We start from the raw sequence: 13,785 nt of genomic DNA, 5'->3' as shown, positions 1-13,785 counted from the left end.
ACACCTTTTGTAAAAATATGGAAAATTTATAAATCTTTGCTAATGTAAATAGAGAATTTAATTTAGGTTTTCACTCATAAAATGTTAGATATTGCAACTGTGTTTAGTCTGTAACAGTTCAATTAAGTTGCTCACTGGGTATAAGTAAAACAAAGAATTATTTTCTATCGGCAAAAAAAAAAAAAGAAAAAAAAGAACTAAAAAGTGAAGGAAAAGTGTATAATTGTAGGAGGGAATTATTCTAAAAAAAGTAGATAAGTTTGTCAGTCTCTTTACTTATGGAATGACCCTTTTTTTTACAATATACATATATATTATTACGCAATAAAAAACAAATGAACAAGTAATTAATAAATCTACATTATAATGGAATTAAAAAAAGTATTTTTTCTGTTTCATATAGAAAAATGTGTTAAATTGAACTTTTAATATGATATTAAAAGGTATTTTTTTAAAAATAATGTAAAGTAGGTATATTAATAACACAATAAATAATAAGATAAAAATTTAAAAAATGAGCATGTTTTAATATAAAAAGAAAGCTGATAATGAAATACTATATAATTAAATACAACTAATTATTAAAAAAAATAATTGTGAACTTAGGATAAGTAATGCAAGAAAATTATATATATATATGTTTTTATACAGCTAAGGAATAATAAAAAAATAAATAAATAGAGAATAAAATTTATTAAGTGAAGTAAAGGAAGTTCAAAAGCACTCAAAAGCAAAAAAAAAGGAAAAAATAGATTAAATAGTTTTCAAATGTTCAACTTTGTCCAGCTACTTTCTTTTATCCGACTAAGCTGTTATTACATTAAAATAATTAAACATACCCGTTCCTGGTAAATTTAATGTTCTTACTGGGCTTCCAAATGGACTGGAAGATCTCACTATGAAAAAAGATTTAGAAAAGAACACAGAAATAATAATATTACTTATAAAATTTTTTGAGGAAGGAAAATTGGGGAGATCTTTCATAAACCCATTATTATTTTATTTTAAAAGTATAATTAATGTAGCATAAAAATTATTTTCCTCATAATAAATTCAAAACCAAAAAAAAAATTTGTCAACCTTATTAATGACTCCCATATCAATTACTAATCATAACCAAAATTTAATAACTTTATTAATTACAAATAAATATTAAAAGAAAAAGAAAATATCTAAAACACAGATTTCACTGATCAATAACATAATTACGAGGGTTATTTTTTTCAAGGTCAGATCGGTCACAAAATTAAAACTACAGTGAAAATAAAAAATTTTTTTATTTGTAACAGGTACTTACATAGTTACCCTATTTCTTTACATAGTCGCCACTCCGATTTAGACATTGATCATAGCGTGGTACCAACTTTCTAATACCCTTGTCATAGAATGGAGCCGCCTGTGTTTTCAGCCATGTTTCTACGCTGGTCTGCAGATTGAAGTCTGTGCCAGAATGTTGTCCTCCTAGCCAGCGTTTCATGTGAGCAAAGAGGTGAAAATTGAATGGAGCCAAGTCCAGGCTGTATGGTGGATAATCAAACACTTCCCAATGAAAACGCTGCAGGAGCTTCTTTGTTACAGCTGCAGTGTGCGGCCGAGCAATGTCATGGAGAAAGACAATTCCTGATGACAACATTCCTCTCTGCTTATTCTGAATTTCCCTTCGTAGACGTTGAGTTGCGCAGTATGAGGCTGCAGTGATGGTCGTGCCACGTTCCATGAATTCCACCAAGAGATCTCCATTCCGGTCCCAGAAAACAGTAGCCATACACTTTCTGTTGGAGAATGTTTGCTTGAACTTCATTGGTTTACTAGGAGAATGAGAATGCATCCACTGGAGAAACGTTAGGGAGGCGTCCATTCTCACTGTTTTGTGAAGATTGGACAGCATCTTGGGAACCCATCTCGCACACAGTTTGCAGTACTGAAGTCTATCACTCACAATGGTGTACAGAGCTGACCTTGAAATTTCAGGAAATGAATCACACAGTAATCAGTACATAAATTGTGAACTGACGATTTTCTCGAATTGACTCATCCACTTGCTCAATGAGATCATTGGTTGACACTCGCTTCCTTCCCTGACTGCCTGCATCATGAACATCTGTATGTCCTGCTTTAAAGTTCCTGTACCATTGTCGCACTTTGCTGTCACTCATTGAAGTTTCACTGTAGACATTACTTATTCATCGATGAATTTCAGCTGCATTACACCCCTCAGCCTGAAGAAATCGAATTACCGCACGCACTTCACACTTGGTGGGAGATGCTATTTGTTGTAGACATGTTTACGTGCTAGCTGCGTGTTGAGAACTAAACGAAGTGACGCGGCGTGATTGAAGGCCATACTAGAGATGCTGTGCAACACATATGCACAAAGGTTCATCTGATTTTTGCACGGGTTTTTATTTCGCGACCAATCGGATCTTGAAAAAAATAACCCTCGTATTTATACAAATGTAATAAAACTGCTGAACAATTTTTAATGATATTTTTTACAGTTTCATACTGGATAATATAAAGACAATTATTTATTGTAAAGCACATTCAATGTATAAGAGATGTTCAATAATTAACGAGACAAATTGATGTAGAGAAAAAACTGTTCGTTCAATGAAAATGAAACGTTTTGAGGGTCAAGTTGACAACCTTGGGAACATATGTAATCAGCTGTTTGATAATAATTTATCTAAATATAACCTCTTTAGTTGATTTTAGAATTAGCTTCGCTTGAAATGTGTACATCGGAAGATCAACAATTAGTGATAAGATTTTTGCTATCGAAAGGTGTGAAACCATAGGAAATTCACTGAAGAATGTTGAAACAGTATGGTGAAAAGAGGTTAAACTGTAGTAATGTGTATAAGTGGGTGGAACTGTTTAATTCAAGCAGAACAAGTATGACTGATCTCAATTTCTAGAAAGCCAGTTGAAGTTTCAACTATCGTGCTGCAGAATCGCATAAATGATCTTCATGAAGACAGGCAAGTCAAAATTTCTCAAATTGCTAGTTTGTGTTTTATTAGTATTGAAACATGTAGTATCGTAAAACATGTTCGAAATGGGTTCCTAGATGGTTGACTCAAGCCCATAAAGACACCCGGATTCGCATTTTTTCTGAGTTCAAAGAACAGTTTGAGGTGGAAGGACTTTCTAAATCGTACGAGACCGACCTTGCCCTGTCCATTTTTCATCTGTTCAGCCCCGCTCAAAGACTTTTTACGTGGCAAGAAATTCAATGACAATGAAGCTGTCAAAAAGCAATGCACGAATGGTTCAAACAGCAGGCAAAGACTTCTACGCTGCAGGAATCAGAAAACTCACAGAACAGTGAGACAAGTGTCTAAATGTTGCTGGAGACTACGTTGAAAAGTAATGTAAGTTTCATTATCAATGAATAAATAAAATAGTTTTTTCTCTACATCAATTTGTCTCATTAATTATTGAACGTCCCTTATTTTTTTTTTAAATTAAAATGTAAAACACTATTTCTCAATTAGAATACAGCAAATATAAACAACAATAATAGACAGTTTAACTAACTAGCTGTTGAAACGAAAAAGTAGAACTTATAAAAAGAAAAGCTGTGTTCCAATCCGAAATATTAAATATTTATATCATAAATTAAAAAAATTCAACAAAAAATGTTCATCACAATAATAACAAAATTTTATAAAGAAAACTAAAAAAAAAAAAAACCTTAAAGGAACACTTGTTTTTCCAATTACAAAGTAGGTAAACAAAAACTTCCTGGCATTATCCATAAACTCACTTTATGTCCTTAAATTACTGAATCATTGTTTAGTACTCCCTATCATCGCAATACCAAATTAATTTATAATGTGAAGATCACTATCAAAATATCATGGAAGGTAGTGAGAAGTGAAAGATATATTCTTCATTCTTTATAACGCTTTGAAATTGAAAGCAAGCTACAGAGTAAATCCCTCCCTCTAGAAGAACAAAACGTAGCCCTCTTCTCATTTCTTCCTTGGAGAGAGAGGGAGTGAGAGACGGCAAAGTACTAGTAATAAATTAATTCGTTATCACAGTAGACAGAGATTAAGAATCAACTACTTTAAGAACAAAAAAACCTTTCAAAATGTTATAGGTAATAAAAGAAAATCTTCCAAACGGAGAAAAAAAGTCTTTTTTTTTAAATATTTTTTTAACATAATTGCTCATATAAAATATAAACATCAGAATCAGTGAAACAATATAAATCATATTATTACATGTATAATTTACATTTAATATAGACAACACCTAGCTTAAATCACCGAATATTTTTACCACCTACAATTCTTCAAAGAATATTATTTCCAATTATTTAAAAGGCTCAATATCTCAAGATTACAGCATACATTTTATGTGAACTTATTAAAAATAAAACGTTAGTATTTGCGGCTAATTGTGTTTTAACACCAACTTAAATCAATGATAAATATAATTTTTGTTTCCTAACATGCAATACATGAGTTTAATCTGTTTTTTGATGCTGAAAACAAATATGATCTCAGAATCTTTCTATCACCCACCATTTTTGAAAGATTTTTTAATTTGAAATAAAGGATTTTTTTCATTTTTTAACGTATAGTTAGCATTTTAAGCTCCTAATTATATTTTTTTGCTCATTTTTTATTGTTTAACTTTGTTAACATAATTTTTAAGCTACAAATAAACAATACTAGACAAAGAATTAAATCATCATAGTCACATATTATGACATATGTACCTATGTTTTGGCATGAACCAAAGGATCACGTAACCAACTGATACTTTTGTTTAACAATGTGTCTGGAATTTCTAAAAAATTTAAACATACTGTGAAATATCCTTCATTGTAATCTGCAATCAGGCCTGTACCTCACAGTGAAATTATTCCAGTTCCTGAGCCACCTGTGAATGTATGTTTCGAAATCAGCGATAAAGAAGCAGGCAGTATTAAAGAAGGCAACAATGATTTTGATTTTTAATTATCTTCCAATAAGTCAGGTCTTATATCACAAGCTGAATTAACTGACTTGGTTAGGGATTTAAATTTATCAAAACATCAGGCTAAACTGTTAAGATTAATACTACAAAATTGGAATTTACTTTAAAAAAAAATACAAACATTTTGGGCTTTCGAAGCCGACAAAGAGTACTTTCTCAGTACTTTATTGATGAAAATAATTTAGTTTATTGCACAAATACTGATAAACTTATGTTGCACTTAGGAGAAGTTCATAAATCTGAGGACTGGCGCCTTTTTATAGATTCATCCAAGTATAGTTTATAAGTGGTTCTACTAGACAACTGTAGCAAATATCCTTTGAGACCAATCGCTTACGGTATTAATAAGAAAGAGACATACAATGTGTTAAAAGACATTCTTGAAAAAACGTAACTGGAATATATGTGATAATTTGTGAGTTATAGCTATTTTGTTAGGCAGGCATTTAGGCTATACTAAGTACATGTGCTTTCTTTGCGAATGGGATAGCAAGCTAGGGATAAACATTATGTTACCAAAGAGTGGAAGAAAAGAGAAAACTTAATTCCAAATGGGAAAAATATTATTCATGAGCCCTTAGTTGAACCCAAAAAAATATTTTTACCCCCTTTCCATATCAAGCTAGGACTAATGAAAAATGTTGTAAAAACAATGAAGAAGGATAATCCCGGATTTTTGTACATCAGGCAGAAATTTCCGAATGTAAGAGAAGGAAAATTAAAGAAGGAAATTTGTTGGACTTCAAATAAGAGAGTTGGTCAAAGATGATGTATTTAACTCTTATGTTAAATGATGTAGAAAGTCCAGCTTGGACTTCATTTAAAGACATTTGCAAACATTTTCTCGACAAACAAAAATCTGGCAGTTACCACAAAATGGTTAATCAACTTCTTACTTCATACAGAGCTATGAAATGTAGTATGTCTTTGAAAATACATTTCCTCCACTCACATCGGAATTTTTCCGGACAACCTAGACGTAACTGAAGAACACGGTGAACGTTTCCAACAAGACATTTCGGTGATGAGAAGCCGCTGTAAAGGGAAATGCAATACTAACATGATAGCCGATTACTGTTGGACATTAATTTGGGATGTGCCTGAGGCTATTTATAAAAGAAAAGCATCAGCGAAATCATTCTAACACGGGTATGGCCATGCAAAATTATATATTTTACAGATTTTAACTATATTTTCCCTTAAATTTTTTGGAGCGTAATTTATGTAAAACTAAGGATGATGGAAATATTGTATTTACAGATCTGTATGTATGCAAAAAAGCAATTCAAGAAATGGTATCACACTTTGAGAAACATTAAAAAATTTTTTTTGTCTATCAGTGTCATCATTTAATAAATAATATTTAATAGAGAAAACAAAACTACTTGAACGATAAAATTTATTGTTAGACCTTTAAATAAATTGTTAAAAGAATTATTTCAAAGAAATTCTATACTTTGACTACAATAGTAAATAACACAAAACATGCTTGCCTTGAGATGAAAAATATTGAATTTTACACTAAATTAAAATTTGTTCTTATTAATGTTATTTATAAATTTCAATTTGTGTGAAACATTGGTGTTATGAAAAATTACATAAAAAATATGTGATTTTTTCTCAGTACAATTTAGTGTTCACTACTTCCATTAAAACATCAACAACGTGGTATAAAACTAAGTAAAAATCATGTTGTTAAAATACACGTTTCTGTCAAAAGAAATTCTTATCTTTACGTAGAGCTTGATTAACAATTTTTTAAAAAAGGGTAACTTATTTACATCTATATGGTAATACTGAAAATGACAAACAAAAATATTTTTTAAAAAGAAACTCATTTTTTTAATATAATTAAAAGTTAATTTCTTATTATTGATAAACAATATTAAAGAATGTCAATGTTTCTCTATCACAAAAGCAGGACACTTTTTTTAAGTATAACTGTCCACTTTTTACAGGCTTTTTACTTATAATTGTAATAAAATTTTATATCTCCACATTCTTCACTGGTTCATATAATCTAACACTTCTACAGACTAGTTTATTTTTTACAGTATTTACTATATATCGCACAACATTATGGAAACAAATTTGACTTTTTTAAGTGTCACACACACTCGATACACTTTTACGTATGACCATTTATTTAGAATACTCTGAAGTATATAAAAGCTATCTCACATCAACCCCCCGAATATAATGTTCTTTCTGAACTACAACTAAATTACTATGACTGGGGATCCCTCACTGTAATTCTTATCATACTTCAATATAAAAAAGCTGATACAGAGTTGCATAAATTTCCTGGCTTCACGTTTCACAGACCTTTACTTCAAATACACCACTGGATTTTTAAATATTAATGACTTAATTATCTTTACCTCCTCTATGAATCATGAGACCTTGTCGTTGGTGAGGGGGCTTGAGTGCTCAGGGATACAGAGTAGCTGGACCGAAGGTGCAACAATATCGGAGAGGTATCTGTTGAGAGCCAGACTAAGGAATGATTCCTGAAAGAGGGCAGCAGCTCTTTCAGTAGTTGTTAAGGGCGTGAGTCAGAATGACTTAAACGGCTGTATCAACATCACTCAGTTCTCTGAGTACTGCGCAGCTGAAAGCAATGGAAAACTACAGCTGCTTTTTTTCCAAGAAAATGTGGCTCTCTGCATTTTCACATAGCAATAATGGAGGCGCCTTCCTTGGTAAAATATTCCGGAGGTAAAATAGTCCCCCGTTCGGATCTCCGGGTGGGGACTACTAAGGAAGGGGTCACCAGAAAATTAAAAAATAACATTCTACGAGTCGGAGCGTGGAATGTTAGAAGCTTAAAAAAGGTTGGTAGGCTAGAAAATTTAAAAAGGGAAATGGATAGGGTGAATGTGGATACAGTAGGAATTAGTGAGGTTCGGTGGGAAGAGGAAGGCGACTTTTGGTCAGGTGATTTTAGAGTAATTAACTCAGCGTCAAATAATGGGCAGGCAGGAGTAGGTTTCGTGATGAACAAGAAAATAGGGAGGAGAGTGGAGTATTTCAAGACGCATAGCGATAGAGTCATTGTAATAAGGATAAATTCAAAACCTAAACCGACAACGATTGTTAACGTCTATATGCCTACAAGCGCCCATGATGATGATGAGGTAGAATGTGTATACGAAGAGATTGATGAAGCAATTAAACACGTAAAAGGAGATGAAAATTTAATAATAGTTGGAGATTGGAATGCAAGCATTGGAAAAGGCAAGGAAGGAAATATAGTGGGTGAATACGGGCTGGGCAAAAGGAATGAAAGAGGGGACCGACTTATAGAGTTTTGCACGAAGTATAATTTAGTAATTGCCAACACCCAATTTAAAAATCATAATAGAAGAATATACACTTGGAAAAAGCCAGGCGATACTGCAAGGTATCAGATAGATTATATCATGGTTAAGCAAAGATTTAGAAATCAACTCGTTGATTGAAAAACTTACCCTGGAGCAGACATTGATAGCGACCATAATTTGGTGATAATGAAATGTAGAGAAGCTTGAGGAAGAGGAGGTAAAGAAGATTTTTGAGGAGGACATCGCGAGAGGTCTGAGTAAAAAAGAAAAGGTAGAAGAAGAATGGGAGAATGTTAAAAAGGAAATTCTTAAATCAGCAGAAGCAAACTTAGGCGGAATAAAGAGAACTGGTAGAAAACCTTGGGTTTCAGACGATATATTGCAGCTGATGGATGAACGTAGAAAATATAAGAATGCTAGTGATGAAGAAAGTAAAAGGAACTATCGGCAATTAAGAAATGCTATAAACAGGAATTGCAAACTGGCGAAAGAAGAGTGGATTAAAGAAAAGTGTTCAGAAGTGGAAAGAGAAATGAACATTGGTAAAATAGACAGAGCATACAGGAAAGTTAAGGAAACTTTTGGGGTACATAAATTAAAATCTAATAATGTATTAAACAAAGATGGTACACCAATATATAATACGAAAGGTAAAGTCGATAGATGGGTGGAATATATTGAAGAGTTATACGGAGGAAATTAATTAGAAAATGGAGTTATAGAGGAAGAAGAGGAAGTTGAGGAGGATGAAATGGGAGAAACAATACTGAGATCTGAATTTAAGAGAGCATTAAAAGATTTAAATGGCAGAAAGGCTCCTGGAATAGACGGAATACCTGTAGAATTACTGCGCAGTGCAGGTGAGGAAGCGATTGATAGATTATACAAACTGGTGTGTAATATTTATGAAAAAGGGGAATTTCCGTCAGACTTCAAAAAAAGTGTTATAGTAATGATACCAAAGAAAGCAGGGGCAGATAAATGTGAAGAATACAGAACAATTAGTTTAACTAGTCATGCATCAAAAATCTTAACTAGAATTCTATACAGAAGAATTGCGAGGAGAGTGGAAAAAGTGTTAGGAGAAGATCAGTTTGGTTTCAGGAAAGGTATACGCACAAAAGAAGCAATTTTATCACTTAGATTAATAGTAGAAGGAAGATTAAAGAAAAAGAAACCAACATACTTGGCATTTATAAACCTAGAAAAGGCATTCGATAACGTAGACTGGAATAAAATGTTCAGCATTTTAAAAAAGTTAGGGTTCAAATACAGAGATAGAAGAACAATTGCTAACATGTACAGGAACCAAACAGCAACAGTAATAATTGAAGAACATAAGAAAGAAGCCGTAATAAGAAAGGGAGTCCAACAAGGATGTTTCCCTATCTCCGTTACTTTTTAATCTTTACATGGATCTAGCAGTTAATGATGTTAAAGAACAATTTAGATTCGGAGTAACAGTACAAGGTGAAAAGATAAAGATGATATGATTTGCTGATGATATAGTAATTCTAGCCGAGAATAAAAAGGATTTAGAAGAAACAATGAACGGCATAGAAGAAGTCCTACGCAAGAACTATCGCATGAATATAAACAAGAAGAAAACAAAAGTAATGAAATGTAGTAGAACTAACAAAGATGGACCACTGAATGTGAAAATAGGAGGAGAAAAGATTATGGAGGTAGAAGAATTTTGTTATTTGGGAAGTAGAATTACTAAAGATGGACGAAGCAGGAGCGATATAAAATGCCGAATAGCACAAGCGAAATGAGCCTTCAGTAAGAAATATAATTTGTTTACATCAAAAATTAATTTAAATGTCAGGAAAAGGTTTTTGAAAGTATATGTTTGGAGTGTCGCTTTATATGGAAGTGAAACTTGGACAATCGGAGTATCTGAGAAGAAAAGATTAGAATCTTTTGAAATGTGGTGCTATAGGAGAATGTTAAAAATCAGATGGGTGGATAAAGTGACAAATGAAGAGGTATTGCGGCAAATAGATGAAGAAAGAAGCATTTGGAAAAATATAGCTAAAAGAAGAGACAGACTTATAGGGCACATACTAAGGCATCCTGGAATAGTTGCTTTAATATTGGAAGGACAGGTAGAAGGAAAAAATTGTGTAGGCAGGCCACGTTTGGAATATTTAAAACAAATTGTTAGGGATGTAGGATGTAGAGGGTATACTGAAATGAAACGACTAGCACTAGATAGGGAATCTTGGAGAGCTGCATCAAACCAGTCAAATGACTGAAGACAAAAAAAAAAAAAAATTATCTTTACTTAAAAATCTATGAAATACAAAGAAGAAAAAATTTTGAAAATTGAGTTTAAATAACAAATCTAGTAAATAATTTTGGAAATTGGTTTGTATAGTATTCCTAAAGTGTTTCACTGACAATATTTTACTATCTGGTACCGAATGTAACGATGTAACCTCATGTAAAAATTAATAACCTGTTGTATATTTCTCTTACAAGGAAATATTTAAATTAAATCTCATTGTTAAAATAAAATCTCTTTAATGATATTAGAAGAAAACTAATAAATGTGAAATCGGATATCACAGTTGTCTGTAGGGGTGCAAACTAGAAATTACGCAATCTGGAAATTTTGTGAATGTTTTCACAGACAACTTTTCCATCTCATTGTAAGACTATCAGCTATATTGCAGCTTCTATTGATTGATTAAAATATCTTGAATAATATATTTCTGTCTTTTCTTAAGATATGTTTATTAAAAAAAATACAAAATTGCAGTAAAAGGGGAAAATAAAGCGAGATAGGGTATTTATCTACATGCAGTTTATTGTTTGTTCTGAAGCCCTGAATCAGTCACTTAAGTTTGGTTACAGCTCCCAGGAAATACGTAATGCTGGGGGGGAATAGAAAAAACCAGCGTATACATTGAAATGAAATAAGCAATTTGTCCAGATTAATTTTTTTTGTTTACTTTGATATCCTGAATTAGTCCTGTAAGTTTGGTTATACCTCCTGGGAACTCCTATCGAGGAAAAAATTGAACAAAAAATAAAAAAAACATATGGGTACCATGGTCCCCCCTTTCTATGATGGAGTTAAAAGTCCATCTAAAACTGGGATATATATATATAGCCAAATCTCAAATTACTCAACAAGTTTTCAAGAGATAAGGTGAAACTATTTAGATATAATCTTGTATATTCTCCCATCCCTAACTCCAATTGACTTAAAATTCTGGAACTTTAAATAACTTAATAAATACTTTCATTGTACTAAAGTTCTATTTTCTATGATCACTGAACAAAGCGTGCCAAAAATTCAAAATAGCGAGAGTTACCCCTTCCTCTTTTTTAATTTTTCTCAAAATTTAATGACACCAATGTCCCATATATATTAATTTTTTGGAGCCATAATTTTCAAAGCTGTTGACCCAGATCAATAATTCTAATCAAAATACAGATCAACACCGTGTGTGTGTGTGTGTGTGTGTGTGTGTGTGTGTGTGTGTGTGTGTGTGTGTGTGTATATATATATATATATAAGCTATATATTGTAAGCTTATATATATAGCTTACAGTACTTTCCTTTCTAGAACTACAGCACTATTTAGACAAAAAAGTAAAAATATCAAATAACACTACAAAGTAGCATTTTTCTGATCATAACTGGTCAGAATCTTTTTTTCTGAAAGGATTAAAGAAAACTGATAAAGGGTATTGCAAATGAGTTAAACATCTGAGATATATAATTGGAAAAGAATATAAATCTTATAACTCATTATTCCCTTTTTGATCAGTATAAGAATTTTTCAGGACCATTTCATATCACCTAAAGATACGTAGTTAAGTGAAAAGGTATTCAAGATTACTTATAAAAAAAAAGATTTAATTAAAGTAATAATATTTATAATTATTTTAATATAGAGTGATTCCAGAAGCGTTTCAATGTAATTCTTATAGAAAATCCACACTGTAACATAATTATGCACATATGATTAAAATTTAATTAATAATTTTATAGATAAATTAAAAATTTTACTCAAGCAATAAGAAATGCATGTAAAAATGTTGTATAGAAATAAGTAATGAGAAAAAAATTAAAATGAAAGATGTGCACTAGCATAAATTTATGATTATTCTAACAAAATTTCTAATAGCATAATATATACAGCAAACATCAAGAGAAAACTTAAGTAATATATGTGAAGAATTAAAGTGCAATTCCACTGGTTTTAGACTTGAGTTGACTTGAGCTACTATTATTTAATTAGAGTTCAAAAAAAAATTCTTATCTTATGTTAATAAAATTTAAGTACAGTCTCCATAGTAGTCATCGCATTTCTTTCCTTTTACGTTCAAATTACATTTGTTTTCATTTTAAATGTTACAATTAATTAGTTAATAAAATAATTACGTTTGTATACCTAAATTAGATAACATTAAAAATGTAGATAAACTATAGTTTTATATGAAATTTAATTGGCAAACGATACAAAAATTATTTCTAAGTAATGAAATAATCTGATTTCTTTAATAATTCAATTTTTTTTTACCTGTAGCAAAAAAAAAAAGAAATTAATTACAAAAAGCTAATAATAGAAAAATGTTTTGTAATTTGTCACAAGATGTAAAGCTGGTCTTTTTGAAGACGTAAAAAAATCAATTAGCTCCCAATTCAAAGCACTGAATACAATACAGACCCCCCCCCCCCATACCAGTAACTGTATGGTTAGGGGTTCCTTGTTAATCATTGTGAAGCAATTTAAAATTTTTATAAAATAAAGAAATGTACAATTAAAAAAATTAATTTTTTCACTTTATACTTACTTTTTATGTTCCAAATCAAATTTAAAATATTAAAATTATAGAAAAATATGTTTACCATTAAGTCACTGGTATAAAATGAACTATCCACAAAAAATATTATGATATAAAAATTTTAATGAAACTGAATAATAGTCACAGTAAAAACATACTGCAGTCTAACCCTGCAATGACAGAAACACTTATGAAAAAGTAAAATAAAGAACAATTAAAAAGCAGTGAACTGATGTTATATTAAGGAATTGTTTTCTTTCTGAATTCAAGTCATGTAAAGTCTGATTCCAGTGGCACTACAGCTTCATAGAACTTAAGACTAGTACTTAGCTCAAAAGATAATACAAACAACCAAACATATTTCACATTTCTGTACAAAAAACAACATAAGATTAAAGTTTTTAATTTTGTAATAAGTCTTTTTAGATGAACAAAAGTTTAGTTAACTTAAAGACATTGTATTATTATTATTTTTTTTTTTACAAAAGCTTATTCTATATGATGTAATAATAAATTCCAGTATGCATTAACTTCTGTATACAGTGCATTTTAAACTATAAAGCCAAAATCTAAGACACAATTGTCATTTAAAAATTAAGAAAAAGATGCCTACAAACGTATTTTCAAAAAGAAATTCATTTTTTTTGTCTCTCTCTGTGATTGAATT

General features: G+C 30.9%; 1 protein-coding gene across 15 annotated transcripts in view; it reads right to left on the bottom strand.

Moving 5' to 3' along the window:
- The window catches only part of EndoA (SH3 domain containing GRB2 like, endophilin-A), a 478,525-nt gene that overhangs the window by 111,440 nt on the left and 353,300 nt on the right, over window positions 1-13,785 (bottom strand). For 9 of the 15 annotated variants that reach the window (XM_075361486.1, XM_075361385.1, XM_075361481.1 and 6 more), the window contains one exon: window positions 840-896. The exons of the other annotated variants lie outside the window; for them this stretch is intronic. In XM_075361486.1, coding sequence (XP_075217601.1) covers window positions 840-896 — 57 coding nt within the window. The remainder of the gene's footprint in view (window positions 1-839; window positions 897-13,785) is intronic. 15 annotated transcript variants of the gene reach the window in all.

This window comes from Lycorma delicatula, chromosome 1, assembly GCF_047948215.1.
Source record: "Lycorma delicatula isolate Av1 chromosome 1, ASM4794821v1, whole genome shotgun sequence".
Lineage (NCBI taxonomy): Eukaryota > Metazoa > Arthropoda > Insecta > Hemiptera > Fulgoridae > Lycorma > Lycorma delicatula.
The sequence above is the reverse complement of the archived record's forward strand: the minus strand, read 5'-3'. Positions and strand labels throughout refer to the sequence as shown.